The sequence below is a fragment of the Salvelinus namaycush genome, unplaced genomic scaffold (genome assembly GCF_016432855.1).
Source record: "Salvelinus namaycush isolate Seneca unplaced genomic scaffold, SaNama_1.0 Scaffold754, whole genome shotgun sequence".
Classification (NCBI taxonomy): domain Eukaryota; kingdom Metazoa; phylum Chordata; class Actinopteri; order Salmoniformes; family Salmonidae; genus Salvelinus; species Salvelinus namaycush.
In genome coordinates, this window is record NW_024061480.1 from 6,632 (window position 1) to 34,106 (window position 27,475).

Below are 27,475 nucleotides of genomic sequence, written 5' to 3' on the forward strand. Positions count from 1 at the left end.
CCTGTCCCTAACCGTTCATAACATACACCCACCCTGTCTACCAGTCTAGTGATGGACTACCAACCAAACACCCTCCATCCATCTCTCTCTCTCTTTCTCACATCCTTCATTTTCCCCCACCCAATATTTTTTTATGTAACATTCGTCTAAAGTTTAAAAAGGTAGGCGAAGATCCCATGTCTCTCCCGAACTCACTCAGTCATTCACTCACTCTTCATTCCACACAGTACCTCCTCTGGTGTATACGTACCGTTCAGATCCGGCACGGGGTTTAACCCAACCTTCCTCAGTAAATAAAGTCAGAAGTGTCCCCACATCCCTGAAAACAAAAGACCACCAGATGTGTGTGAGTCCTAGTGGAACCAGAGACTCTGACAGATGCTGCTAATTGTAGTCAGAGCCAGCTGCCTCTGTGCGACTGGGGAAGCACTCTGCCAGTACCTCCACTGTTCTTTTCAACCGCTCAGCCCAAACCAGCTACCCGGATGAGGCTCCTTTTGCCTGCCGATTGAAGTAGATTTATGAATGTTTATTAAGTTAATGAATTCTAATTGTTGCTGAGGCAGGTTGGTTAACGCCACATGTACAAAGCCTTATCTGGCCTGAGGAGACTCTAAACTGAAAGCTAATGCCTGGCTCGGTGGGCTGACGGCTTCACTTCAGTACCTGTTGGGTCACTTTTCCTCTCTAGGCTCTAGTGTTGTATACTTCAGGTCAGAATACAGTATGCTTAGAGAGAATGCTTACATTGTTAAATACTTCTCCTCAGATATGTAGGACCTTACTACAATGAACTGCTTCACTCCTGTTCCAACAGATATATGCACTTAACCAACCACAATTAAAAGAACACTTGTTGAATTTTCCCTCTTTACATTGAAAGATTGGTCCTTGTGTGGACTGGTGGAGGCTGAAGTACTCTACTAACGAGCAGGTTTGAATCAGAAATATAAATTCATAATTTAGCTTTAGCATTGAGCTGAGGTCAGAATGGTTTTGACTACTATGCATTAGCTTGTCTGTTAGTAGTCAATTATTGAATGCGAGTCAATGAGAGTAGAGAGGAGCTTTTAGACCTGGAGGCTGACAGGAGTGGTGCTGCCTTGGAGAGACCTCCTGATGGTCCACCATCAGTGGTCCAGGATCAGTTGTCTGTTCTAACTCTACACCTGTGTGAGCCTCACAATACAACTGACCTGGGATGAACGGATAAGAACAGTTTGAATTGCTGTTCGAATATCAACCGTCTTCCCTTCCTTAACGTAATCACTCTAACACTGAGGTGAAACCCTAGGAAGGAAGAAAGGATGCATTTGAAAGGAATTCAAACTGGGCCTTAGTACCTGCTGCATCTTAGGGCCCTGTTCCAATACTCTTCAAATGTATCATTCCTTTCCTCCCTTGAAGTAATTTCAGAAGGAAGGAAGGAGGCATTATGAGTATTCTAACGGGGTCAATGTTTGGGCTGTGTATCACAGCTTCTTCACCTGTTGTCCCACCAGCCGTCCTCACCACATCCTCTATCTCTGCTGCCCTCTGCAGGCTGCTGCTGGAACTGCTGGAGCTGCTGTTTGACAAGTTCAACGCGGTGGCTGCGGCCCACAGTGTGGTGCTGGCCCACCTGCAGCAGATCGTGGTGTCCCCCAACGGAGCCCAGGAGGGCATCAAGCTCTATGAGCAAGCCGACGTCTCTGCTAAGATCCAGACCGTGCTCCAGGTCAGTTCAAGTTTAAAATGTAAAGTTTTGAATCCATCACAGTCCCGAATCCCTGCACCACACACACACACACACACACACACACACACACACACACACACACACACACACACACACACACACACACACACACACACACACACACACACACACACACACACACACACACACACACACACAAATAAAAAATATCAACAAAGATCCATCTGCCGTTCTGTGTATCCATAAAGATTCAGGGATGATTTGGCAGCAGATGATTTGCACACATGTGGTTAAACCTTTAGACTGTGAAAGCATAGATTAGGCTTCCATGAGCAAGAATGATCACACATGATGCTAACTAGGAGAGACAAGACTCACTGTTCTGACATGAACTACAATGACAAGAACAGATATAGCTTTACCTTTAGTGACAAATCTTTACTAATGCTGATTGACTATTTACTGTACACGTTCATTGTAGAAATCAATCTGGTTCTTCATATGCGGGCCGGGGGGTGTGTGACTGTGACAGCATGTCGTATCCATAGCAGGAGGGATGTAGGCTAATTCCTTGAGAGAATGCTGTACACTCTGTGTGTGTTGTGCATCCAGCGATGAATACTGGCAGTGTTTCACCCAACACTCGTTTGTGCAGCCAGTCAATGTTGTCTTTCTTTCCAGAATAAGAGATTATTCTTGTGGAACGAGTGCTGAGAACATGAAAGTACGTCAGTTGAAATGCAGTTCCTCAGCTATCTATACACAAACGTGCGCAAGGACCACGCTGCACGAGCAAAAAAAAAACACATTGAAAAATACACACACATTCAAACACACCCACGATGCTGACTAGGAGAGTGATGTTGGCACAAGATGGAGGGAATGTTGGAGCAAAACTAACGAAACAGTTAATGAAAATGTACGCTTAATCCAGTATAAACAAAATTCACAAATTCTACAGCACAACGGCAGAGTCATGTCTTAAGTGTAAAACTAACAATGACTCAATAATCCGTGACTTCTGGGAACACTATGAAGTCCAAAAGTTATGGGCGGAGCTAGAAAGTTGTCTGTCAGAAGTGTTACAATGTAAACACACTTGTTAATCCGTCTGTCTGCGTATTTCAAGACCTGGCATATGGGGTGTAGTCAGACACCCAACGGCCTGGACGATTCTCTTCTCATTACTCTTCTGGAATAAACTTAGAGTAAAAACCTGGAAATCAATCTCCATCATTAACACAATGGAAACATGATTTATTATTGAAATAATGAAATAGCATGAGCAACCGAGAAAAATTAATGGGTACAATTTAAGGCCAAGTGGCAAACAATAACGCAGGCACTAGGGATGGGGGTATGACCAGGCACTAGGGATGGGGGTATGACCAGGCACTAGGGATGGGGGTATGACCAGGCACTAGGGATGGGGGTGGGAGCATGTGGGTCTGGACAGATGAGATGTAGTCGCTTTGTGTGTGTCTCTAAGTTGTTGTTCGTATGTGTATGTTTGTATCTGCTGTACAAAAAACAAATGTAAAAAAAGATAAACATTATAAAAAAAAAAATTATGCTACCTATGAGGGTATACCTATACCTAAGGTAAGACTCACTGACATTCTGTGTGTGTGTGTGTGTGTGTGTGTGTGTGTGTGTGTGTGTGTGTGTGTGTGTGTGTGTGTGTGTGTGTGTGTGTGTGTGTGTGTGTGTGTGTGTGTCTGCTTTCACAGTCCTACACACAGCTCTGGGCTGCATATAAAGAAACCAGATTGATTTTTACAATGAACGTGTACAGTAAATAGTCAATCCACATTAGTAAAGATTGTGGTCACTAAAGGTAAGGCTATATGGGTTTGTGTCATTGGAAGCCTAATTCATACAGACCAAGCTACATGGCAGCAGACTGGTCTGGAGTGAGCAGTCAGAGACCATATCTAGAAAACCAGTCCTAGAACCATGATGTGGATCCTCACTCCTCCATCTGTAGTTTGACTGTAGGCTCTTTAATGCTCAGAGCTCAAGCTGGAGCCCAGCCATCACTCACATGTGTGACGGGATAATACCCTGGAGCTACATCTCACAATGACTCTCTCCACAGGGGATAGCTAGCTACACGTTACTGGAACGCTTCCCCAGCGTAACTGGCTGTTCCCGAGCCAACGTCCCCTCTGGCTCCTCCGTTTCATCATCAGACCTGTGTTCCGTTCTCATCCTTCCCCTCGTTTCCACACTTCACTACACTCTGAAATGTGTCCACCTACACACAGGCTTATGTCTTAGAACGCGACGGAAGAAATCAAGCGCTATGGATTTCATCATCGTGTCAGATTAGGAAGAGAAAAAAATACAAATAATACAGTGGGGTTGATTTTAGTTGTGACACACACAGGAACAGGCACTTCCCCTGATTGCCTGGTTTAATTGCAGTCCTTTAATTGGTGCGTGTCGGCTGCACTGTGTTTGCTCTCTGCTCCCGTCTGATTGGCTGAGGAGATGAGCAGCTGTTTGGAAGTAACCTATGACAGATCCCTGAGGAATGCCCATGTAAGTCAGGCACCCCCAGCACTCACTGACTAGACTATGGGAGATAGTTTTTGTGTGTGCTTGTGTGTGTTTGAATATTTGTGTGTGTATGTGTGTTTCAATGTGTTTTTTTTTTAATACAACTGTGTGTACTTGCGCGTGTCGGCGTGGTCCGTGCACACGTTTGTGTATAGACATTGACTGGCTGCACAAACGAGTGTTGGGTGAAACACTGCCAGTATTCATCGCTGGATGCACAACACACACAGAGTGTACAGCATTCTCTCAAGGAATTAGCCTACATCCCTCCTGCTATGGATACGACATGCTTTCACAGTCACACACCCCCCGGCCCGCATATGAAGAACCAGATTGATTTCTACAATGAACGTGTACAGTAAATAGTCAATCTGCATTAGTAAAGATGTGAAACATTTTCGTCACTAAAGGTGAGGCTACATGGGTGTGTGTCATTGTAGTTGATGTCAGAACAGTGAGTCTCCTAGTTCGCATCATGTGAGGTAGACCTCCTGAGGGACACAGTGAAGAAGAGTTGACAGCAGAGTTTGTTCCTCTTTTCTATTTTACACTCTGCTCTTTTCTTATCTCTTATTTTCTCCCTCACATCTTTTCTCTTCCTTGTTTTCGTCTCGTTCCAAGTCTCTGAGGGCTTGCGTTCTCTCCCTTTGCTTTTGAGAGAAAACGGAGGGAGAGAGACGGAGCGAAGCGGTAGGGAGCGAGCAAGAGGGAGAGTGAGCGCGGGGGTGGGGGGCGTGAGCGAGCGGGGGTTGGGGGAGCGAGCGGGAGGGAGGGAGAGGGAGGGAGAGAGCTAGAGAGAGATGGGCACAGACCGGTGGAGAGGGGTGACTGAGAGGGAGGAGAGTAAAGGGAGAGAGAGGTGCACACTGGGATTGAGTATATGGGCTTATCATCACTCCATCAGACCAGGAGTCAGACGGTGACCTTGAGCACATTTTTTCATCATATTTTCTTTTCTTTTGCGTTTTCTCTCTCTCTCTCACTCACTCATTCTCTCATTCTCTCTCTCATTCTCTCGCTTTTTTCACCCCTCAAAACCACTCAGAATGAAAAGCAGTGCCTCTGCCATGCCAACTGTTGCTAAGGCGGCCCTGAGCTAACTGCGGACGGTCGGGCAGGCAGGCCTTAGGGCTCGAAGACGCAGCTAGACTTGAATCACATTTTGTCCAAAGCCTACTTTAGTGGAACTGAGGACAAATGCTCTGTCTTATTGAACATTGATTATCTAAGACCCAGGCCCCTTGATTGGCTCAAAATTGGTCCTTACACTAAGCTGTGATTTGGTTAGTACTGGATAAACAGAGTCGTGATTTGGCTGGGCCAACTGATTGCCTGCCAGTTTAGTCACCGGTGTTTTAGCTCTGTTTGGAGGAGAATATGAAGAGATGGGCATAGACAGATAGAGGGGTGGGAACTGTAGGGTTGGCGTTGTATACTCTCAAAGCCAGTCAGATGGATAGATGGTTGGATGGAGTTTTATAAAATAGGCTAAAATCCAAATCTGACCCTTCATACTGTACAACTATGGCCATTGGCTACCTAATCACCCCCTAGCTTCCAATTGGCTCAATCACCTACCCTCTCCACGGCAACTCCACTTTACTGACTTTATTGTCCCCATGGGGACATGTTGTTCCAGTATCATGTACACGTTTAAAGTGGTGTTTAAATACAGTAGACAACAAATTGACAATACAACATTCATAACAGTTACATACCAATAAAAAGAGACTAGCCTGCTGGCCTTACTGGGTCGATAGGATCATTTCGCCCGAGCTGTTTAGGAGGGATATCACACCTGACACACATTATTGTCTAGTTCTGTTATTCCTGCCGGGGGGGAGTAGTTCAAAGTCTGGGTACAGGGGGTGGCTTGGGTCAAAAATATTTAGTGTGCCTTGCTGATGGCCCTGACCTTAAAGATCTCGTCCAGGCCTGTCTGTTTGACTCCTAGTACTTTGCTTGACGTGGTGATAATCCTTCTCAGCATATTTCTCTGGTTGACAGTGGTCTTGCTAAACCAACAAACAATAGGAAAAGTTGAAATAGTCTCAATGAAAGATCTGTAAAACAGAGTCAGTATAGTCCAGTCAACAATTAAAGATCCCAGTTTGTTGAGAAAGTACAGTCTCTGACTCTTTTTGTAGATCAGATCTGTACATTTACTACACTGAAGCTTATTGTCCAAGAGGACAGCCAGATATGTGTATTTCTCTATGTTCTGACGTGTTACAGAGGTAGGTGGTGTTCTCTTCCTGAAGTCTATGCACATCTCTTTGGTCTTGTTGGTATTGAGGACCAAGTGTGATTCCTCACACCACTCTACAAAGTCATCTAGGACCTGGCCATGGGGTTCCTCATCATCATGCAACAGGCTGATCAAGGCAGTGTCATCAGCAAACTAAACTAGGTGTCTGTCAGGATGGGAACTAGTACAACTATTAGTGTACAGTCGGTTGTCCTAAATACAATAGTAAAATAAAGGCACATGAAAGAGATTGTGTCAGGGAAGATGGATAGAGAGTTAAAGAGAGTTGGAGAAAGAGAGAGGAGGGAGTGGAGGTATTGCGCGGCTGTGCTGTGCCTTTGTGTTAATGGAAGGCATTAAGCCGTTCGCTCTCCAGCGGCGCGGGCACTAGAGCTGCTACCGCTGCCTCCGCTCTGCCAACCCCAGGTTGCCAGGGGCTCCTCACTCCCCCGCCGCCGCGATGTGCGATAATGTCATCTCTTGATTAGAATACTCATTATGTGAAATGAGGTTTTCTTATTCAGTCATTCGTGTTATTATTTTCTGGACGATTGTATCTTTGTGAGTCTCTCCTTCTCTCCCACTCCCTCTCTCAATCCTTCTTATCCCAATTTCTTTCCATCCCTCTCTCTTTCTCTCCCTCAATCACCATTTCGCTCTATCTCTTTCCCCCTCCCTTCCTCTATCCCTCTCTCTACCCTCTCCCCCCTCCTTCCTGCTCCCTTCAAGAGACAAACTCAGTATGACAGCAGCACATGTTCATGCCTGATTGTCTGGCAGCAGCACATGTTAATGCCTGATAGTCTGGCAGCACATGTTAATGCCTGATAGTCTGGCAGCACATGTTAATGCCTGATAGTCTGGCAGCACATGTTAATGCCTGATAGTCTGGCAGCGGCACATGTTAATGCCTGATAGTCTAGCAGCGGCACATGTTAATGCCTGATAGTCTAGCAGCACATGTTAATGCCTGATAGTCTAGCAGCGGCACATGTTAATGCCTGATAGTCTGGCAGCAGCACATGTTAATGCCTGATAGTCTGGCAGCGGCACATGTTAATGCCTGATAGTCTGGCAGCAGCACATGTTAATGCCTGATAGTCTGGCAGCGGCACATGTTAATGCCTGATAGTCTGGCAGCGGCACATGTTAATGCCTGATAGTCTAGCAGCGGCACATGTTAATGCCTGATAGTCTGGCAGCGGCACATGTTAATGCCTGATAGTCTAGCAGCGGCACATGTTAATGCCTGATAGTCTGGCAGCAGCACATGTTAATGTCTGATAGTCTGGCAGCGGCACATGTTAATGTCTGATAGTCTAGCAGCACATGTTAATGCCTGATAGTCTGGCAGCGGCACATGTTAATGCCTGATAGTCTAGCAGCGGCACATGTTAATGCCTGATAGTCTGGCAGCAGCACATGTTAATGTCTGATAGTCTAGCAGCACATGTTAATGCCTGATAGTCTGGCAGCAGCACATGTTAATGCCTGATAGTCTAGCAGCGGCACATGTTAATGCCTGATAGTCTGGCAGCAGCACATGTTAATGCCTGATAGTCTGGCAGCAGCACATGTTAATGCCTGATAGTCTGGCAGCAGCACATGTTAATGCCTGATAGTCTGGCAGCAGCACATGTTAATGCCTGATAGTCTGGCAGCAGCACATGTTAATGCCTGATAGTCTGGCAGCAGCACATGTTAATGCCTGATAGTCTGGCAGCAGCACATGTTAATGCCTGATAGTCTAGCAGCACATGTTAATGCCTGATAGTCTAGCAGCACATGTTAATGCCTGATAGTCTAGCAGCACATGTTAATGCCTGATAGTCTAGCAGCGGCACATGTTAATGCCTGATAGTCTGGCAGCAGCACATGTTAATGCCTGATAGTCTGGCAGCAGCACATGTTAATGCCTGATAGTCTAGCAGCACATGTTAATGCCTGATAGTCTGGCAGCAGCACATGTTCATGCCTGATAGTCTGGCAGCAGCACATGTTAATGCCTGATAGTCTAGCAGCACATGTTAATGCCTGATAGTCTAGCAGCACATGTTAATGCCTGATAGTCTGGCAGCAGCACATGTTAATGTCTGATAGTCTAGCAGCACATGTTAATGCCTGATAGTCTAGCAGCGGCACATGTTAATGCCTGATAGTCTGGCAGCGGCACATGTTAATGCCTGATAGTCTGGCAGCGGCACATGTTAATGCCTGATAGTCTAGCAGCACATGTTAATGCCTGATAGTCTAGCAGCACATGTTAATGCCTGATAGTCTGGCAGCGGCACATGTTAATGCCTGATAGTCTGGCAGCGGCACATGTTAATGCCTGATAGTCTGGCAGCGGCACATGTTAATGCCTGATAGTCTGGCAGCGGCACATGTTAATGCCTGATAGTCTGGCAGCGGCACATGTTAATGCCTGATAGTCTAGCAGCACATGTTAATGCCTGATAGTCTGGCAGCGGCACATGTTAATGCCTGATAGTCTGGCAGCGGCACATGTTAATGCCTGATAGTCTAGCAGCGGCACATGTTAATGCCTGATAGTCTAGCAGCGGCACATGTTAATGCCTGATAGTCTGGCAGCGGCACATGTTAATGCCTGATAGTCTGGCAGCGGCACATGTTAATGCCTGATAGTCTAGCAGCACATGTTAATGCCTGATAGTCTGGCAGCGGCACATGTTAATGCCTGATAGTCTAGCAGCACATGTTAATGCCTGATAGTCTAGCAGCAGCACATGTTAATGCCTGATAGTCTAGCAGCACATGTTAATGCCTGATAGTCTAGCAGCGGCACATGTTAATGCCTGATAGTCTGGCAGCGGCACATGTTAATGCCTGATAGTCTAGCAGCACATGTTAATGCCTGATAGTCTGGCAGCACATGTTAATGCCTGATAGTCTGGCAGCACATGTTAATGCCTGATAGTCTAGCAGCAGCACATGTTAATGCCTGATAGTCTGGCAGCGGCACATGTTAATGCCTGATAGTCTGGCAGCGGCACATGTTAATGCCTGATAGTCTGGCAGCGGCACATGTTAATGCCTGATAGTCTGGCAGCGGCACATGTTAATGCCTGATAGTCTGGCAGCGGCACATGTTAATGCCTGATAGTCTAGCGGCACATGTTAATGCCTGATAGTCTGGCAGCGGAACATGTTAATGCCTGATAGTCTGGCAGCGGAACATGTTAATGCCTGATAGTCTGGCAGCGGCACATGTTAATGCCTGATAGTCTGGCAGCAGCACATGTTAATGCCTGATAGTCTGGCAGCGGCACATGTTAATGCATGATAGTCTGGCAGCGGCACATGTTAATGCATGATAGTCTGGCAGCAGAACATGTTAATGCCTGATAGTCTAGCAGCAGCACATGTTAATGCCTGATAGTCTGGCAGCAGAACATGTTAATGCCTGATAGTCTAGCAGCAGCACATGTTAATGCCTGATAGTCTAGCAGCAGCACATGTTCATGCCTGATAGTCTGGCAGCGGCACATGTTAATGCCTGATAGTCTAGCAGCAGCACATGTTAATGCCTGATAGTCTGGCAGCAGCACATGTTAATGCCTGATAGTCTGGCAGCAGCACATGTTAATGCCTGATAGTCTGGCAGCAGCACATGTTAATGCCTGATAGTCTGGCAGCAGCACATGTTAATGCCTGATAGTCTGGCAGCAGCACATGTTAATGCCTGATAGTCTGGCAGCAGCACATGTTAATGTCTGATAGTCTGGCAGCAGCACATGTTAATGTCTGATAGTCTAGCAGCACATGTTCATGCCTGATAGTCTGGCAGCAGCACATGTTAATGCCTGATAGTCTGGCAGCAGCACATGTTAATGCCTGATAGTCTGGCAGCAGCACATGTTAATGCCTGATAGTCTGGCAGCAGCACATGTTAATGCCTGATAGTCTGGCAGCAGCACATGTTAATGCCTGATAGTCTGGCAGCGGCACATGTTAATGCCTGATAGTCTAGCAGCACATGTTCATGCCTGATAGTCTAGCAGCACATGTTAATGCCTGATAGTCTAGCAGCACATGTTCATGCCTGATAGTCTAGCAGCACATGTTAATGCCTGATAGTCTAGCAGCACATGTTCATGCCTGATAGTCTGGCAGCAGCAGATGTTCATGCCTGATAGTCTGGCAGCAGCACATGTTAATGCCTGATAGTCTGGCAGCAGCACATGTTAATGCCTGATAGTCTGGCAGCAGCACATGTTAATGCCTGATAGTCTGGCAGCAGAACATGTTAATGCCTGATAGTCTGGCAGCAGCACATGTTAATGCCTGACAGTCTGGCAGCGGCACATGTTCATGCCTGATAGTCTGGCAGCAGAACATGTTAATGCCTGATAGTCTGGCAGCAGCACATGTTAATGCCTGATAGTCTGGCAGCAGAACATGTTAATGCCTGATAGTCTGGCAGCAGCACATGTTAATGCCTGACAGTCTGGCAGCAGCACATGTTCATGCCTGATAGTCTGGCAGCAGCACATGTTAATGCCTGATAGTCTAGCAGCACATGTTAATGCCTGATAGTCTAGCAGCACATGTTAATGCCTGATAGTCTGGCAGCAGCACATGTTAATGTCTGATAGTCTAGCAGCACATGTTAATGCCTGATAGTCTAGCAGCGGCACATGTTAATGCCTGATAGTCTGGCAGCGGCACATGTTAATGCCTGATAGTCTGGCAGCGGCACATGTTAATGCCTGATAGTCTAGCAGCACATGTTAATGCCTGATAGTCTGGCAGCGGCACATGTTAATGCCTGATAGTCTGGCAGCGGCACATGTTAATGCCTGATAGTCTGGCAGCGGCACATGTTAATGCCTGATAGTCTGGCAGCGGCACATGTTAATGCCTGATAGTCTAGCAGCACATGTTAATGCCTGATAGTCTGGCAGCGGCACATGTTAATGCCTGATAGTCTGGCAGCGGCACATGTTAATGCCTGATAGTCTGGCAGCGGCACATGTTAATGCCTGATAGTCTAGCAGCGGCACATGTTAATGCCTGATAGTCTAGCAGCGGCACATGTTAATGCCTGATAGTCTGGCAGCGGCACATGTTAATGCCTGATAGTCTGGCAGCGGCACATGTTAATGCCTGATAGTCTAGCAGCACATGTTAATGCCTGATAGTCTGGCAGCGGCACATGTTAATGCCTGATAGTCTAGCAGCACATGTTAATGCCTGATAGTCTAGCAGCACATGTTAATGCCTGATAGTCTAGCAGCAGCACATGTTAATGCCTGATAGTCTAGCAGCACATGTTAATGCCTGATAGTCTAGCAGCGGCACATGTTAATGCCTGATAGTCTGGCAGCGGCACATGTTAATGCCTGATAGTCTAGCAGCACATGTTAATGCCTGATAGTCTGGCAGCACATGTTAATGCCTGATAGTCTAGCAGCAGCACATGTTAATGCCTGATAGTCTGGCAGCGGCACATGTTAATGCCTGATAGTCTGGCAGCGGCACATGTTAATGCCTGATAGTCTGGCAGCGGCACATGTTAATGCCTGATAGTCTGGCAGCGGCACATGTTAATGCCTGATAGTCTGGCAGCGGCACATGTTAATGCCTGATAGTCTAGCGGCACATGTTAATGCCTGATAGTCTGGCAGCGGAACATGTTAATGCCTGATAGTCTGGCAGCGGAACATGTTAATGCCTGATAGTCTGGCAGCGGCACATGTTAATGCCTGATAGTCTGGCAGCGGCACATGTTAATGCCTGATAGTCTGGCAGCGGCACATGTTAATGCATGATAGTCTGGCAGCGGCACATGTTAATGCATGATAGTCTGGCAGCAGAACATGTTAATGCCTGATAGTCTAGCAGCAGCACATGTTAATGCCTGATAGTCTGGCAGCAGAACATGTTAATGCCTGATAGTCTAGCAGCAGCACATGTTAATGCCTGATAGTCTAGCAGCAGCACATGTTCATGCCTGATAGTCTGGCAGCGGCACATGTTAATGCCTGATAGTCTAGCAGCAGCACATGTTAATGCCTGATAGTCTGGCAGCAGCACATGTTAATGCCTGATAGTCTGGCAGCGGCACATGTTAATGCCTGATAGTCTAGCAGCGGCACATGTTAATGCCTGATAGTCTAGCAGCGGCACATGTTAATGCCTGATAGTCTGGCAGCGGCACATGTTAATGCCTGATAGTCTGGCAGCGGCACATGTTAATGCCTGATAGTCTAGCAGCACATGTTAATGCCTGATAGTCTGGCAGCGGCACATGTTAATGCCTGATAGTCTAGCAGCACATGTTAATGCCTGATAGTCTAGCAGCAGCACATGTTAATGCCTGATAGTCTAGCAGCACATGTTAATGCCTGATAGTCTAGCAGCGGCACATGTTAATGCCTGATAGTCTGGCAGCGGCACATGTTAATGCCTGATAGTCTAGCAGCACATGTTAATGCCTGATAGTCTGGCAGCACATGTTAATGCCTGATAGTCTAGCAGCAGCACATGTTAATGCCTGATAGTCTGGCAGCGGCACATGTTAATGCCTGATAGTCTGGCAGCGGCACATGTTAATGCCTGATAGTCTGGCAGCGGCACATGTTAATGCCTGATAGTCTGGCAGCGGCACATGTTAATGCCTGATAGTCTGGCAGCGGCACATGTTAATGCCTGATAGTCTAGCGGCACATGTTAATGCCTGATAGTCTGGCAGCGGAACATGTTAATGCCTGATAGTCTGGCAGCGGAACATGTTAATGCCTGATAGTCTGGCAGCGGCACATGTTAATGCCTGATAGTCTGGCAGCAGCACATGTTAATGCCTGATAGTCTGGCAGCGGCACATGTTAATGCATGATAGTCTGGCAGCGGCACATGTTAATGCATGATAGTCTGGCAGCAGAACATGTTAATGCCTGATAGTCTAGCAGCAGCACATGTTAATGCCTGATAGTCTGGCAGCAGAACATGTTAATGCCTGATAGTCTAGCAGCAGCACATGTTAATGCCTGATAGTCTAGCAGCAGCACATGTTCATGCCTGATAGTCTGGCAGCGGCACATGTTAATGCCTGATAGTCTAGCAGCAGCACATGTTAATGCCTGATAGTCTGGCAGCAGCACATGTTAATGCCTGATAGTCTGGCAGCAGCACATGTTAATGCCTGATAGTCTGGCAGCAGCACATGTTAATGCCTGATAGTCTGGCAGCAGCACATGTTAATGCCTGATAGTCTGGCAGCAGCACATGTTAATGTCTGATAGTCTGGCAGCAGCACATGTTAATGTCTGATAGTCTAGCAGCACATGTTCATGCCTGATAGTCTGGCAGCAGCACATGTTAATGCCTGATAGTCTGGCAGCAGCACATGTTAATGCCTGATAGTCTGGCAGCAGCACATGTTAATGCCTGATAGTCTGGCAGCAGCACATGTTAATGCCTGATAGTCTGGCAGCAGCACATGTTAATGCCTGATAGTCTGGCAGCGGCACATGTTAATGCCTGATAGTCTGGCAGCGGCACATGTTCATGCCTGATAGTCTAGCAGCACATGTTAATGCCTGATAGTCTAGCAGCACATGTTCATGCCTGATAGTCTAGCAGCACATGTTAATGCCTGATAGTCTAGCAGCACATGTTCATGCCTGATAGTCTGGCAGCAGCAGATGTTCATGCCTGATAGTCTGGCAGCAGCACATGTTAATGCCTGATAGTCTGGCAGCAGCACATGTTAATGCCTGATAGTCTGGCAGCAGCACATGTTAATGCCTGATAGTCTGGCAGCAGAACATGTTAATGCCTGATAGTCTGGCAGCAGCACATGTTAATGCCTGACAGTCTGGCAGCGGCACATGTTCATGCCTGATAGTCTGGCAGCAGAACATGTTAATGCCTGATAGTCTGGCAGCAGCACATGTTAATGCCTGATAGTCTGGCAGCAGAACATGTTAATGCCTGATAGTCTGGCAGCAGCACATGTTAATGCCTGACAGTCTGGCAGCAGCACATGTTCATGCCTGATAGTCTGGCAGCAGCACATGTTAATGCCTGATAGTCTAGCAGCACATGTTAATGCCTGATAGTCTAGCAGCACATGTTAATGCCTGATAGTCTGGCAGCAGCACATGTTAATGTCTGATAGTCTAGCAGCACATGTTAATGCCTGATAGTCTAGCAGCGGCACATGTTAATGCCTGATAGTCTGGCAGCGGCACATGTTAATGCCTGATAGTCTGGCAGCGGCACATGTTAATGCCTGATAGTCTAGCAGCACATGTTAATGCCTGATAGTCTGGCAGCGGCACATGTTAATGCCTGATAGTCTGGCAGCGGCACATGTTAATGCCTGATAGTCTGGCAGCGGCACATGTTAATGCCTGATAGTCTGGCAGCGGCACATGTTAATGCCTGATAGTCTAGCAGCACATGTTAATGCCTGATAGTCTGGCAGCGGCACATGTTAATGCCTGATAGTCTGGCAGCGGCACATGTTAATGCCTGATAGTCTGGCAGCGGCACATGTTAATGCCTGATAGTCTAGCAGCGGCACATGTTAATGCCTGATAGTCTAGCAGCGGCACATGTTAATGCCTGATAGTCTGGCAGCGGCACATGTTAATGCCTGATAGTCTGGCAGCGGCACATGTTAATGCCTGATAGTCTAGCAGCACATGTTAATGCCTGATAGTCTGGCAGCGGCACATGTTAATGCCTGATAGTCTAGCAGCACATGTTAATGCCTGATAGTCTAGCAGCAGCACATGTTAATGCCTGATAGTCTAGCAGCACATGTTAATGCCTGATAGTCTAGCAGCGGCACATGTTAATGCCTGATAGTCTGGCAGCGGCACATGTTAATGCCTGATAGTCTAGCAGCACATGTTAATGCCTGATAGTCTGGCAGCACATGTTAATGCCTGATAGTCTAGCAGCAGCACATGTTAATGCCTGATAGTCTGGCAGCGGCACATGTTAATGCCTGATAGTCTGGCAGCGGCACATGTTAATGCCTGATAGTCTGGCAGCGGCACATGTTAATGCCTGATAGTCTGGCAGCGGCACATGTTAATGCCTGATAGTCTGGCAGCGGCACATGTTAATGCCTGATAGTCTAGCGGCACATGTTAATGCCTGATAGTCTGGCAGCGGAACATGTTAATGCCTGATAGTCTGGCAGCGGAACATGTTAATGCCTGATAGTCTGGCAGCGGCACATGTTAATGCCTGATAGTCTGGCAGCAGCACATGTTAATGCCTGATAGTCTGGCAGCGGCACATGTTAATGCATGATAGTCTGGCAGCGGCACATGTTAATGCATGATAGTCTGGCAGCAGAACATGTTAATGCCTGATAGTCTAGCAGCAGCACATGTTAATGCCTGATAGTCTGGCAGCAGAACATGTTAATGCCTGATAGTCTAGCAGCAGCACATGTTAATGCCTGATAGTCTAGCAGCAGCACATGTTCATGCCTGATAGTCTGGCAGCGGCACATGTTAATGCCTGATAGTCTAGCAGCAGCACATGTTAATGCCTGATAGTCTGGCAGCAGCACATGTTAATGCCTGATAGTCTGGCAGCAGCACATGTTAATGCCTGATAGTCTGGCAGCAGCACATGTTAATGCCTGATAGTCTGGCAGCAGCACATGTTAATGCCTGATAGTCTGGCAGCAGCACATGTTAATGCCTGATAGTCTGGCAGCAGCACATGTTAATGTCTGATAGTCTGGCAGCAGCACATGTTAATGTCTGATAGTCTAGCAGCACATGTTCATGCCTGATAGTCTGGCAGCAGCACATGTTAATGCCTGATAGTCTGGCAGCAGCACATGTTAATGCCTGATAGTCTGGCAGCAGCACATGTTAATGCCTGATAGTCTGGCAGCAGCACATGTTAATGCCTGATAGTCTGGCAGCAGCACATGTTAATGCCTGATAGTCTGGCAGCGGCACATGTTAATGCCTGATAGTCTAGCAGCACATGTTCATGCCTGATAGTCTAGCAGCACATGTTAATGCCTGATAGTCTAGCAGCACATGTTCATGCCTGATAGTCTAGCAGCACATGTTAATGCCTGATAGTCTAGCAGCACATGTTCATGCCTGATAGTCTGGCAGCAGCAGATGTTCATGCCTGATAGTCTGGCAGCAGCACATGTTAATGCCTGATAGTCTGGCAGCAGCACATGTTAATGCCTGATAGTCTGGCAGCAGCACATGTTAATGCCTGATAGTCTGGCAGCAGAACATGTTAATGCCTGATAGTCTGGCAGCAGCACATGTTAATGCCTGACAGTCTGGCAGCGGCACATGTTCATGCCTGATAGTCTGGCAGCAGAACATGTTAATGCCTGATAGTCTGGCAGCAGCACATGTTAATGCCTGATAGTCTGGCAGCGGCACATGTTAATGCCTGATAGTCTGGCAGCACATGTTCATGCCTGATAGTCTAGCAGCACATGTTAATGCCTGATAGTCTAGCAGCACATGTTCATGCCTGATAGTCTAGCAGCACATGTTAATGCCTGATAGTCTAGCAGCACATGTTCATGCCTGATAGTCTGGCAGCAGCAGATGTTCATGCCTGATAGTCTGGCAGCAGCACATGTTAATGCCTGATAGTCTGGCAGCAGCACATGTTAATGCCTGATAGTCTGGCAGCAGCACATGTTAATGCCTGATAGTCTGGCAGCAGAACATGTTAATGCCTGATAGTCTGGCAGCAGCACATGTTAATGCCTGACAGTCTGGCAGCGGCACATGTTCATGCCTGATAGTCTGGCAGCAGAACATGTTAATGCCTGATAGTCTGGCAGCGGCACATGTTAATGCCTGATAGTCTGGCAGCGGCACATGTTCATGCCTGACAGTCTGGCAGCGGCACATGTTCATGCCTGATAGTCTGGCAGCAGAACATGTTAATGCTTGATAGTCTGGCAGCAGCACATGTTAATGCCTGATAGTCTGGCAGCGGCACATGTTCATGCCTGACAGTCTGGCAGCAGTGTAGATTCCTGAGGGAGGCTGTATGGCAGGCTACTCTTTGCCCTGCCTCTACTCTGACAGTGGGGTGCTATAGTTCCCATATTCCACCCTGCAGCGGCCTGGTGAGCGTGTGTGAGCGTGTGTGTCGACTTGTGTGTGTCGACTTGTGTGTGTGCACTTGTGTGTGTGCACTTGTGTGTCCTTGCAGTCTGCCCTGCCTCTACTCTGACAGTGGGGTGCTATAGTTCCCATATTCCACCCTGCAGCGGCCTGGTGTGTGTGTGTGTGCTTGTGTGTCCTTGCAGTCTGCAGGTGTGAAACGTACCCACTATCATGAAACATCTCTACTAGCTAGTATCTATGCTCAGGTGTGTGTGGTGAGATGTTGTTGGCCCTTGTCTAGGTGTAGATTAGATCTTTTTGGCAGTTGTCTATGTTGTCTCTTGTTATTTCAGGTGTGTTCTGAAGACTAGCAGTTGTGCACTAGCATCTATATATTAGCTAGTGGCTCAGGTGTGTGTTGAGATACTGTTGGGTCTTGTCTAGGTGTAAATTAGTGGCGGCCATCTTTTCGACAGTTGTTGTCTCTTGTTCACGTCTGTGCTCTAGTGCTGAGTTATTAGTGCTTTTTGAGGTTGGTTCGATTATGAAAAAAATGTATCATGGTTTTCGATAACTTTTTAAAATAATGACATTACTTTGATTTTAGAGCTTTTTCATGGAAATTCCAAAGGCCAAAATAGTGAACATTCAATATCCAAACATTGAAAATATTCCATTTGTTTCTGTCAGGTCCACATTGGGTAGACATCAAAAGAAAAATAGAAAATTACTATGAAATAATTAAATATTTCCGTTGTGTATATTATTATTTTATTTGATAACTTTATTATTTAGTCATCATCTCTAAAAAAAAAAGATCCTCATCAAGCTGCACACAATACCCCACAATGACAAAGCAAAAACAGGTTTTTAGAAATGTTTACAAAAAAAACATAATTACACGATTTACATAAGTATTCAGAGTTTTTGCTATGAGACTTGAAATTGAGCTCAGGTGCATCCTGTTTCCATTGATCATCCTTGAGATATTTCTACAACTTGATTGGACATGATTTGAAAAGGCACACAACTGTCTATATAAGATCCAACAGTTGATAGTGCATGTTAGAGCAAAACCAAGCCACGAGGTCGAAGGAATTGTCTGTAGAGTTCCGAGACAGGATTGTTTCGAGGCACAGATCTGGGGAAGGGTACCAAAATATTTCTGCAGCGTTGAATGTCCCCAAGAACACAGTGGCCTCCATCATTCTTAAGTATAAGTTTGGAACCACCAATTTAATCCATTTTAGAATAAGGCTATAACGTAACAAAATGTGGAAAAAGTCAAGGCGTCTGAATACTTCCCGAATACGCTGTATGTTCTCCCCATACTGTGTTTAGCCATCCTATTGAGCTAGGCTGCCTCAGCACGCTGCAGAGTTATCTGACTAAATCATTGTATTAGTTCTACGAAGTAGATAATGCATACTTTCACAAACCCTCTCTGTCCCTCTCATCGTTGTGTTCTTTCCTCTCTCATGCGGTCTGTGTGTATCTAACCTAACGTATTAGGCGTAAAAGTGAATCTGTCCAGAGATCTGTATATAAAGATGAGATGCTCATGTCTCCACCCTAACACATGGGAGTCGTTGTCCCAAAGACAGGAAGGCAGGCGGCAAGCTTAGGTCCAAAATAAGCCTATAGAAACACATTGGGATTATTTTGGACAGATCTTGGCGCAAGTGAAATCTCTTGCTTTGCCTCTTCCTCTCTGATCAGTCATTGTCCGAGATGGAAAAAACAGGTGCAATGGATTATGTTCATTGTAGTTAATTTCCACGTTTCTGCGCTGAACTAGGTTGAATATTTGCTAAATGAAAACTACAACTGTCTTCAGCCCAGTGTTCCACATAGTTATTGGAATTTAAGTAATTGAACCGACGTCGGTGATTTAGTTGTTTAATAACAACCCTCCCCCCCCGTGATGTTTGTTAATCGCTCAGCACTAGTTTGCTGAAGTTAAGCATCTGCCCTCAAACATCTTTATCTAGCTACAGTACCTGCAGAAAGTATTGACACCCCTTGACTTTTTCCACATTTTTGTTTGTGCTACAGACTGAATTTAAAATGTAGGATTTGTGTCACTGGCCTACACACAATACCCCATAATGTCTAAGTATATACAAATGAATTCAAAATGAAAAGCTGAAATGTCTTGAGTGAATATTAAAGTGAAGTATTCATCCTCTTTGTCATGGCAAGCCTAAATAAGTCCAGGAGTTAACAAGTCACATGATAAGTTGCATGGACTCACTCACTCTGTGTGTAATAATAGTGTTTAACATGATTTTTGAATGACTTCCTCATCTCTGTACCCAACACATACAATTATCCGTATGGTACCTCAGTTGAGCAGTGAAGTTCAAACACACATTCAACGACAAATACCAGGGAGGTTTTCCAATGACTCGCAACAGAAGAGGACCTATTGGTAGATTGGTAAAACAAAAAAAAGCAGACATTGAATATCCGTTTGAGCATGGTGAAGTTATTAATTTCAATACACCCAGTCACTACAAAGATACAGGCATCGTTCCTTACTCATTTCGCGGAGAGGAAGGAAACCGCTCAGGGATTTCACCATGAGGCCCATGGTGACTTTAAAACAGTTATAGAGTTTAATGGCTGTGATAGAATTGAGGATATCAACAACATTGTAGTCCACAATACTAACCTAAATGATAGAGTGAAAAGAAGGAAGCCTGTACAGACTACAAATATTCCAAAACATGCATCCTGTTTGCAATAAGGCACCAAAGTAAAACTTAAAAAAATGTGGCAAAGAAATGACCTTCATTTCTGAATACGAAGTGTTATGTTTGTGGCAAATCCAACACATCACTGAGTACCACTCTTCATATTTTTAAACATGTTGGTGGCTGCATCATGTTATGAGTATGCTTTTCATCGGCAAGGAGTAGGGAGATTTTTTTAGGACAAAAAGAAACGGAATGGAGCTAAGCACAGGCAATATCCTAGAGGAAAATCTGGTTGTCTGTTTTTCTACAGACGATGGGAAACAAATTCACCTTTCAGCAGGACGATAACCTAAAACACAAGACCAGGTTATTGTCCGACTTAAATCGGCTTGAAAATCTATGGCAAGACGTGAAAAAGGCAGTCTAGCAATGATCAACAACCAACTTGACAGAGCTTAGAGAATTTTAAAAATAATAATGTGCAGATATTGTGCAATCCTGGTGTGCAAAGCTCTTAGAGACTTACCAAGCAAGACTCACAGCTGTAATTGCTGCCAAAGGTGATTCTAACATGTATTGACTCAGGCGTGTGAATAATTATGTAAATGAGATGTTTCTGTATTTCATTTTCAATAAATTAGCAAACAATTCTAAAAACATGTTTTCACTTTGTCATTATGGAGTACTGTGTGTAGATGAGAAGAATAAAACATATTTTATTCATTTTGAATTCAGGCTCTAACACAACACTGTGGAATAAGTCAAGGGTTATGAACACTTTCTGAAGGCTCTGTAGTATCTCTCACAGGGGATAAGGTGTGCTTGGAGAGATGGTGGTAAGTTGTTGGCTCTTGGTAAGGTGTATATTAGCCCAGCGGAAGCCATCTTGTTGGCAGTTTCTCCAGCGTATCTTGTTATTCCCCCTCTCTTCTCTCCACCTTGTAGCTACACACTCATTTGATAGAATAGCCTATAAATGGAAGCCTCTAGATGATTCATTTTTTCCCTCCACTTTGAGAAGTGTGGAATCGTGTTGACCTTTCCACTTGGCATGCTCTGAGACGGACACCGGATCTGACAGAGACACGAGAGGGCACGCAGTTACACGGCCTGAGCTGAGACTTCTCTTATTCCACCGAGCGACTGGCTCCAGGAAGGCACAGTATGGAGTAGGTTAACATGGGCTTTTTGAAAGCCAAGAGCCATGTAGCAATGGTCTTGATCCCTGTTTGGAAATGCCGGCTGTGCTTCCCCAGCGTGCTTTAAGTGTGGATGAGATATTGATTGAGGCTTTAAAGAGCGGCTGGTAATTCTCAGTATTGGTGTCAGTTAGGGAGTGGAACCGTGTTGTCTGTGCTGTCACTTTTCCATCGAGATACAGTGTGTGAATAAATGTATTGATTTTTCACGCCAATGAGCCCACCTTATTAGTCTTCTATATTCCAAGCTTGCACCACTTCACTTGATGCCTCCCTCTGTGAACATCAGTGTTTAAAAAAAATCCATCACACTGTGTCTCAAGGTCTTCTGAAGTTCTCTTATGAAATTAGAGGCACTCAGAATCTTTCAATGTATCATACATACACTATAATCCCACTAGATCCAGTCACATTGGATATGGTTGTCTCTGCCACCAAATCATCAAGCGTGCCAAGAATCATACTTATCTAAACCAAATCATCAAGCGTGCCAAGAATCATACTTATCTAAACCAAATCATCAAGCGTGCCAAGAATAATACTTATCTAAACCAAATCATCAAGCGTGCCAAGAATCATACTTATCTAAACCAAATCATCAAGCGTGCCAAGAATCATACTTATCTAAACCAAATCATCAAGCGTGCCAAGAATCATACTTATCTAAACCAAATCATCAAGCGTGCCAAGAATCATACTTATCTAAACCAAATCATCAAGCGTGCCAAGAATCATACTTATCTAAACCAAATCATCAAGCGTGCCAAGAATCATACTTATCTAAACCAAATCATCAAGCGTGCCAAGAATCATACTTATCTAAACCAAATCATCAAGGGTGCCAAGAATCATACTTATCTAAACCAAATCATCAAGCGTGCCAAGAATCATACTTATCTAAACCAAATCATCAAGCGTGCCAAGAATCATACTTATCTAAACCAAATCATCAAGCGTGCCAAGAATCATACTTATCTAAACCAAATCATCAAGCATGCCAAGAATCAGACTTATCTAAACTCCACTTTGACAAGTTTGGTCAGATTTTCCCTTGAACCTGAACAGCAGTTGCAAGCAACAGCATTATATACTTAGAAAATATTTAGGTAAAAACCAAGAAATCCTTCAATAAACACGGACAAAAAACCTCCACCTGCCATCAGATGATCTAAGACCATATGGTTTGACTGAGACCAAAGACCCTATCTCATAAGAGCCTGCTGAATCCCTCACCACAATCACCCATAGGGACCATGTTTGACCTATACTTGGCATGGCTTGTTACGGTCCCCCTCTCAGCACGGCCTGACCTTTAACCTTGCGACAACATAGTCCAACGTGTCTGAGTTTTCTAATTAGCCTAGCGCTTGTGTATTCCACTATGATGCCATGGCGTCTCCATGATGGCTAGGCTACCGAGTTGATCCGCCAGCCGTCGCAGCTGTGTGCCCGGAGTGCAGATGAATGCTTTTAATGAGCAGTGGTGAGGACCTTTGGAGCTAAGGTGCGATTAGCAAATCAAGGATGGATGTCGTCTGTCTGTTCTTACAGAACACGTCTAGAAATATCTAACACTTTATTAGGCTACTTGACGATGCTATATAAAACACAGGCTAGCTTGGCCCAGCTGAAAGATAATCTATGACACATGGCAGCTGTAGTAGTGAATACTCTCCTCCTTTTCTATTGACACAGTGAGAGCCTGTGGCTGGGGCAGAACCACACTGAATAAATCATAGCACAGCCAGAGATTAGCCGAGACAAAGGAGAAGCGTATGTTCAAAGTATAGAAATCTATAAAGTAGTATGTGAGGGAGTTAAATATGCAGGCCTTCCTCACGGCTTGTCAGCCAAGTGAAAACAAGGCAAATTGAACTGCCAGGGAAACAACAGCCAGGCGACAATGATCTGTTTTAATTAAATATGATGCGCAGAGACATTGCTGTGTTTCTTTCCTAACGTTTTAATCAACATGTCACTATTTCACTGTAGTCCTACCCCACCCATCCACCCCCGATGTGTCATATTTACATATTACTGGGGCGCGGTGAAGCTAGTATATTGATTGTGTCGAAATTCCATCATCGCCCCTCCTTTTGTGTTTGAGAGAAGGGAGGTTTTTAAGCTAATTATTCTAATCTGACGGTATGCTTTATAGTTTCCCGTTCTCCTAGAGATGCACAGCATGTTCTCCTTTAATCATTGCTTATCTCAATTGTGTGTATGCGAGTACAGGTGTGTGTGTGTGTGTGTGTGTGTGTGTGTGTGTGTGTGTGTGTGTGTGTGTGTGTGTGTGTGTGTGTGTGTGTGTGTGTGTGTGTGTGTGTGTGTGTGTGTGTGTGTGTGTGTGTGTGTGTGTGGCTCTCAACGGTCAAGGCGTTGCGATACAGAAGAGTATTGTTGTTCATTTGTGTAAGAGCAGGAATCCATGTAGACCCATTGCCAGGGCCATGCTTGCTTAGACTTGCTATTGATGTTTTTTGACGTTATTGACGTTCTTTCTATGTCTCTTCAGTCCAAAAAACTGTCAAACTGCTTTGGGACAGAGCAAGGACAACAAGAGGAATGAAATGCAACAGGCTGCCTGTAGCGATGTTTCTTTGTCAAAGTCTTCAGAGGGATGATGAAAAGTAGTACGGTCCAGTTGGGACACCTTGAAGGTCTGCAGTGGTCCAGTCCAGAGGGGAAAGAGCTGGACAAAGCTTTTCTCTGAACGTTCTAAGGTTGTTGGAAGGTCAAGTCAGGAAGTAAAATCTTTTTGTGCCCAAGGCAATTTTTGGGGCTTTCACTCGAAGCCACCAGCTGAGATATCAATCAATACATTTTCAACAAGAACATGTGTCTAGGGGGACTCCATTCCTAAAAGAATGGATTTCACTAGTAAAGTTCACAAAGTTCCCACAAGTCGTGAGGGAGAAGCAGAAGAGCGAAACAATCAAAGAGCTCATTGATTACCGAGATAATTCTCTGGATGACTTTGATGGACAGAAAGGAAGTCAAAGGACACAGAGTCCTGTTTATTTCTTTATTATCCTTTAATGGACTCCTCAGCCATCCCACCACAGGTATTCTCCTGGAACCTCTTTAATGGACTCCTCAGCCATCCCACCACAGGTATTCTCCTGGAACCTCTTTAATGGACTCCTCAGCCATCCCACCACAGGTGTTCTCCTGGAATCCCTTTAATGGACTCTTCAGCCATCCCACCACAGGTGTTCTCCTGGAATCCCTTTAATGGACTCTTCAGCCATCCCCCCACAGGTGTTCTCCTGGAATCCCTTTAATGGACTCTTCAGCCATCCCACCACAGGTGTTCTCCTGGAATCCCTTTAATGAACTCTTCAGCCATCCCACCACAGGTATTCTCCTGGAATCCCTTTAATGGACTCTTCAGCCATCCCCCCACAGGTGTTCTCCTGGAATCCCTTTAATGGACTCTTCAGCCATCCCACCACAGGTGTTCTCCTGGAATCCCTTTAATGAACTCTTCAGCCATCCCACCACAGGTGTTCTCCTGGAATCCCTTTAATGGACTCTTCAGCCATCCTACCACAGGTGTTCTCCTGGAATCCCTTTAATGAACTCTTCAGCCATCCCACCACAGGTGTTCTCCTGGAATCCCTTTAATGGACTCTTCAGCCATCCCACCACAGGTGTTCTCCTGGAATCCCTTTAATGAACTCTTCAGCCATCCCACCACAGGTATTCTCCTGGAATCCCTTTAATGAACTCTTCAGCCATCCCACCACAGGTGTTCTCCTGGAATCCCTTTAATGGACTCTTCAGCCATCCCACCACAGGTGTACTCCTGGAACCCCTTTAATGGACTCCTCAGCCATCCCACCACAGGTGTACTCCTGGAACCTCTTCAGTGGGCTGCGTTGGTTAATTAGACTGATTCTTCAGGACTACTGTAATAGATCCAACAAAGCCCTGTGTATCCTGCTCATTAAGACACACACACTTCCTCTTCCAACACAAAGGAAACGCAGGTTGGCTTCGCTGCTGGTAATGAACGACAGTGGCACACGTCCATAATGCCTTTTCTCCTGAGAGAACAGGCACTAACTGCAGCCCAGCGGGCTGATTTAGTTTTGGGACCAGACCCAAGTCACTCGAGTGTATAGAGGAACAATGGCTAATATAGTGGTTGTCTTTGTGTGGGGGAGCTGAAAATGGTGGCCAACACTCGGTTATCAAAGTGTCTGTGTGTCAAACACACACACTCACCATCCATGAACTCCGGGCTCAGTTTATTATCTGGTGTGAAGAGCGATTTGCAGTTTCTCAGCGGCTTTATTCGCTACCCATTTCCCAATGATCTTTCTTGGTACACGGCCATGAATATTGATTTGCTGTGTGTTAAAACATCCCTCTCTTGAAGTGCGGCCTCACATCTCATCTCTCCTTCTTCAGATTGGGGTGGCAGCTAGCCATGGGGGTTTCAAAGAGTTCGTCAGCCAGCCAGTCACCCCTATGAAGGTCACAGTAAAAGTCCCCAATGGTGACAATCTAATTTATTTACTGCTGGCCCAATCTGGGGCCGTACCATGACGCCTGTTTGGTAGGGGTCAGTAGAGTCCGACCCGGCTCCCACCCTTCAATAATGGAACACTGTCATGTGTCATCCATCGGGACTTCTGTCACTAGGCTACATGCTTGGCTTTGTTTGCTTGGCTACTTCATTGGCTAATGTATGTCAGTGGCACAACTAGGATACATTAGTGCAATGCTAAATCTGAAGCAAATCTATATGAGGCTCTGCGTTTTTCTACTTGCCCAGAGTCAGATGAACTTGTGGATACCATTTTTATGTCTCTGCGTGCAGTATGAAGGAAGTTGAAGGTAGTGTCACGAGCCAATGCTAAATAGCGTTAGCATGAAGACTGGAAGCGCAGTGATTGGAAGTCTTCCGGCACGCTAGCGTATGCTACTATACCTGTAGACTTCCAGTCACTGGCTAGTCAAAGTCAGTGGCTTAGCTTCATCAACAGCTTGGCTAATGGATACATTAGAGACTAGTCTAGCCTTTATCCCTCAACTCAAACATGAACCAGACTTAAAATCATTTTTTTATTTTTTATTTCTTTATAAATAATAATAATAAAGACAAACAGGAGAAGAAAAGATGAACAACAGAACACAACAAAACCAAATGAAATAGCAGCAGATACAATCTGTACACAGCAACTAGTACAGAAAAGTGGTGTCATTGTGAGCATCTTCATAGACTAGATATTCTGCATGAACCAGACTTTAAATCCATAGGATGTTATTAGCGAAGATTAGCGCTACGTCGGACCGAGGGAGCATAAGATCCATAGCATTATGCCATTAGCATAGCATTCAAGCCATGAAACGCATTCATTATTTTGTTGTTTTCAGAAACGCTTTCAGGGGCATTAATTGCATTCACAGTCATTACAGTTGTTTGATGTGGAGCAGAGACGTGCACTCTGCTCTGGTTTGTATTCATATGCATCTGTGTGCATCGCTGTTTGTTTTGTTGGTGTAGTTAGCAAGGCTCTGCTTTGTCTCTGTTCCACCTTGTTGCTGTTGTCTTCGATGAGCGCTGGACCTCTGGTCTGTGTGTGTGTAGGCTACATATTGACTATGCATGTTTGTGAGAGTGTGTGTGTGCGTTCGTGTGTGTTTTGTATGCGTAGGCCTATGTGTTTGGGAATGTGTGAGACTAGCAAGCTCTGGCCTCTGTTATAGCGTTAGTCTTGAGGTGCGATACGGGGCGCTCATGTTTTGTCAGCTGTGATCATTTTGTTGTTCATCATCCCTTAGTCGCTTGTGACCAAGACCCTCGCAACCCCTTCTCTCTCCCTTTCTGTTCCTCTCTCCCTTTCTGTTCCTCTCTCCCTTTCTCCCTCTGGTCTCTCCTCCTCTCCCTAGCATTCTCCTCTCCCTACCATTCTCCTCTCCTTTCTCAAGTATTCTCTCCTCTCCCCTAGCATTCTCTCCTCTCCCCT

General features: G+C 45.5%; 1 protein-coding gene across 1 annotated transcript in view; it reads left to right on the plus strand.

Moving 5' to 3' along the window:
- Positions 1-1,542: 1,542 nt before the first annotated feature.
- The window catches only part of LOC120042720 (exocyst complex component 4-like), a gene marked incomplete at both ends in the record, with an annotated part of 113,055 nt that continues 87,122 nt past the window's right edge, over positions 1,543-27,475 (plus strand). The window contains one exon of the mRNA XM_038987521.1: positions 1,543-1,717. Within this exon, the coding sequence (XP_038843449.1) occupies positions 1,543-1,717 (175 nt within the window). The remainder of the gene's footprint in view (positions 1,718-27,475) is intronic.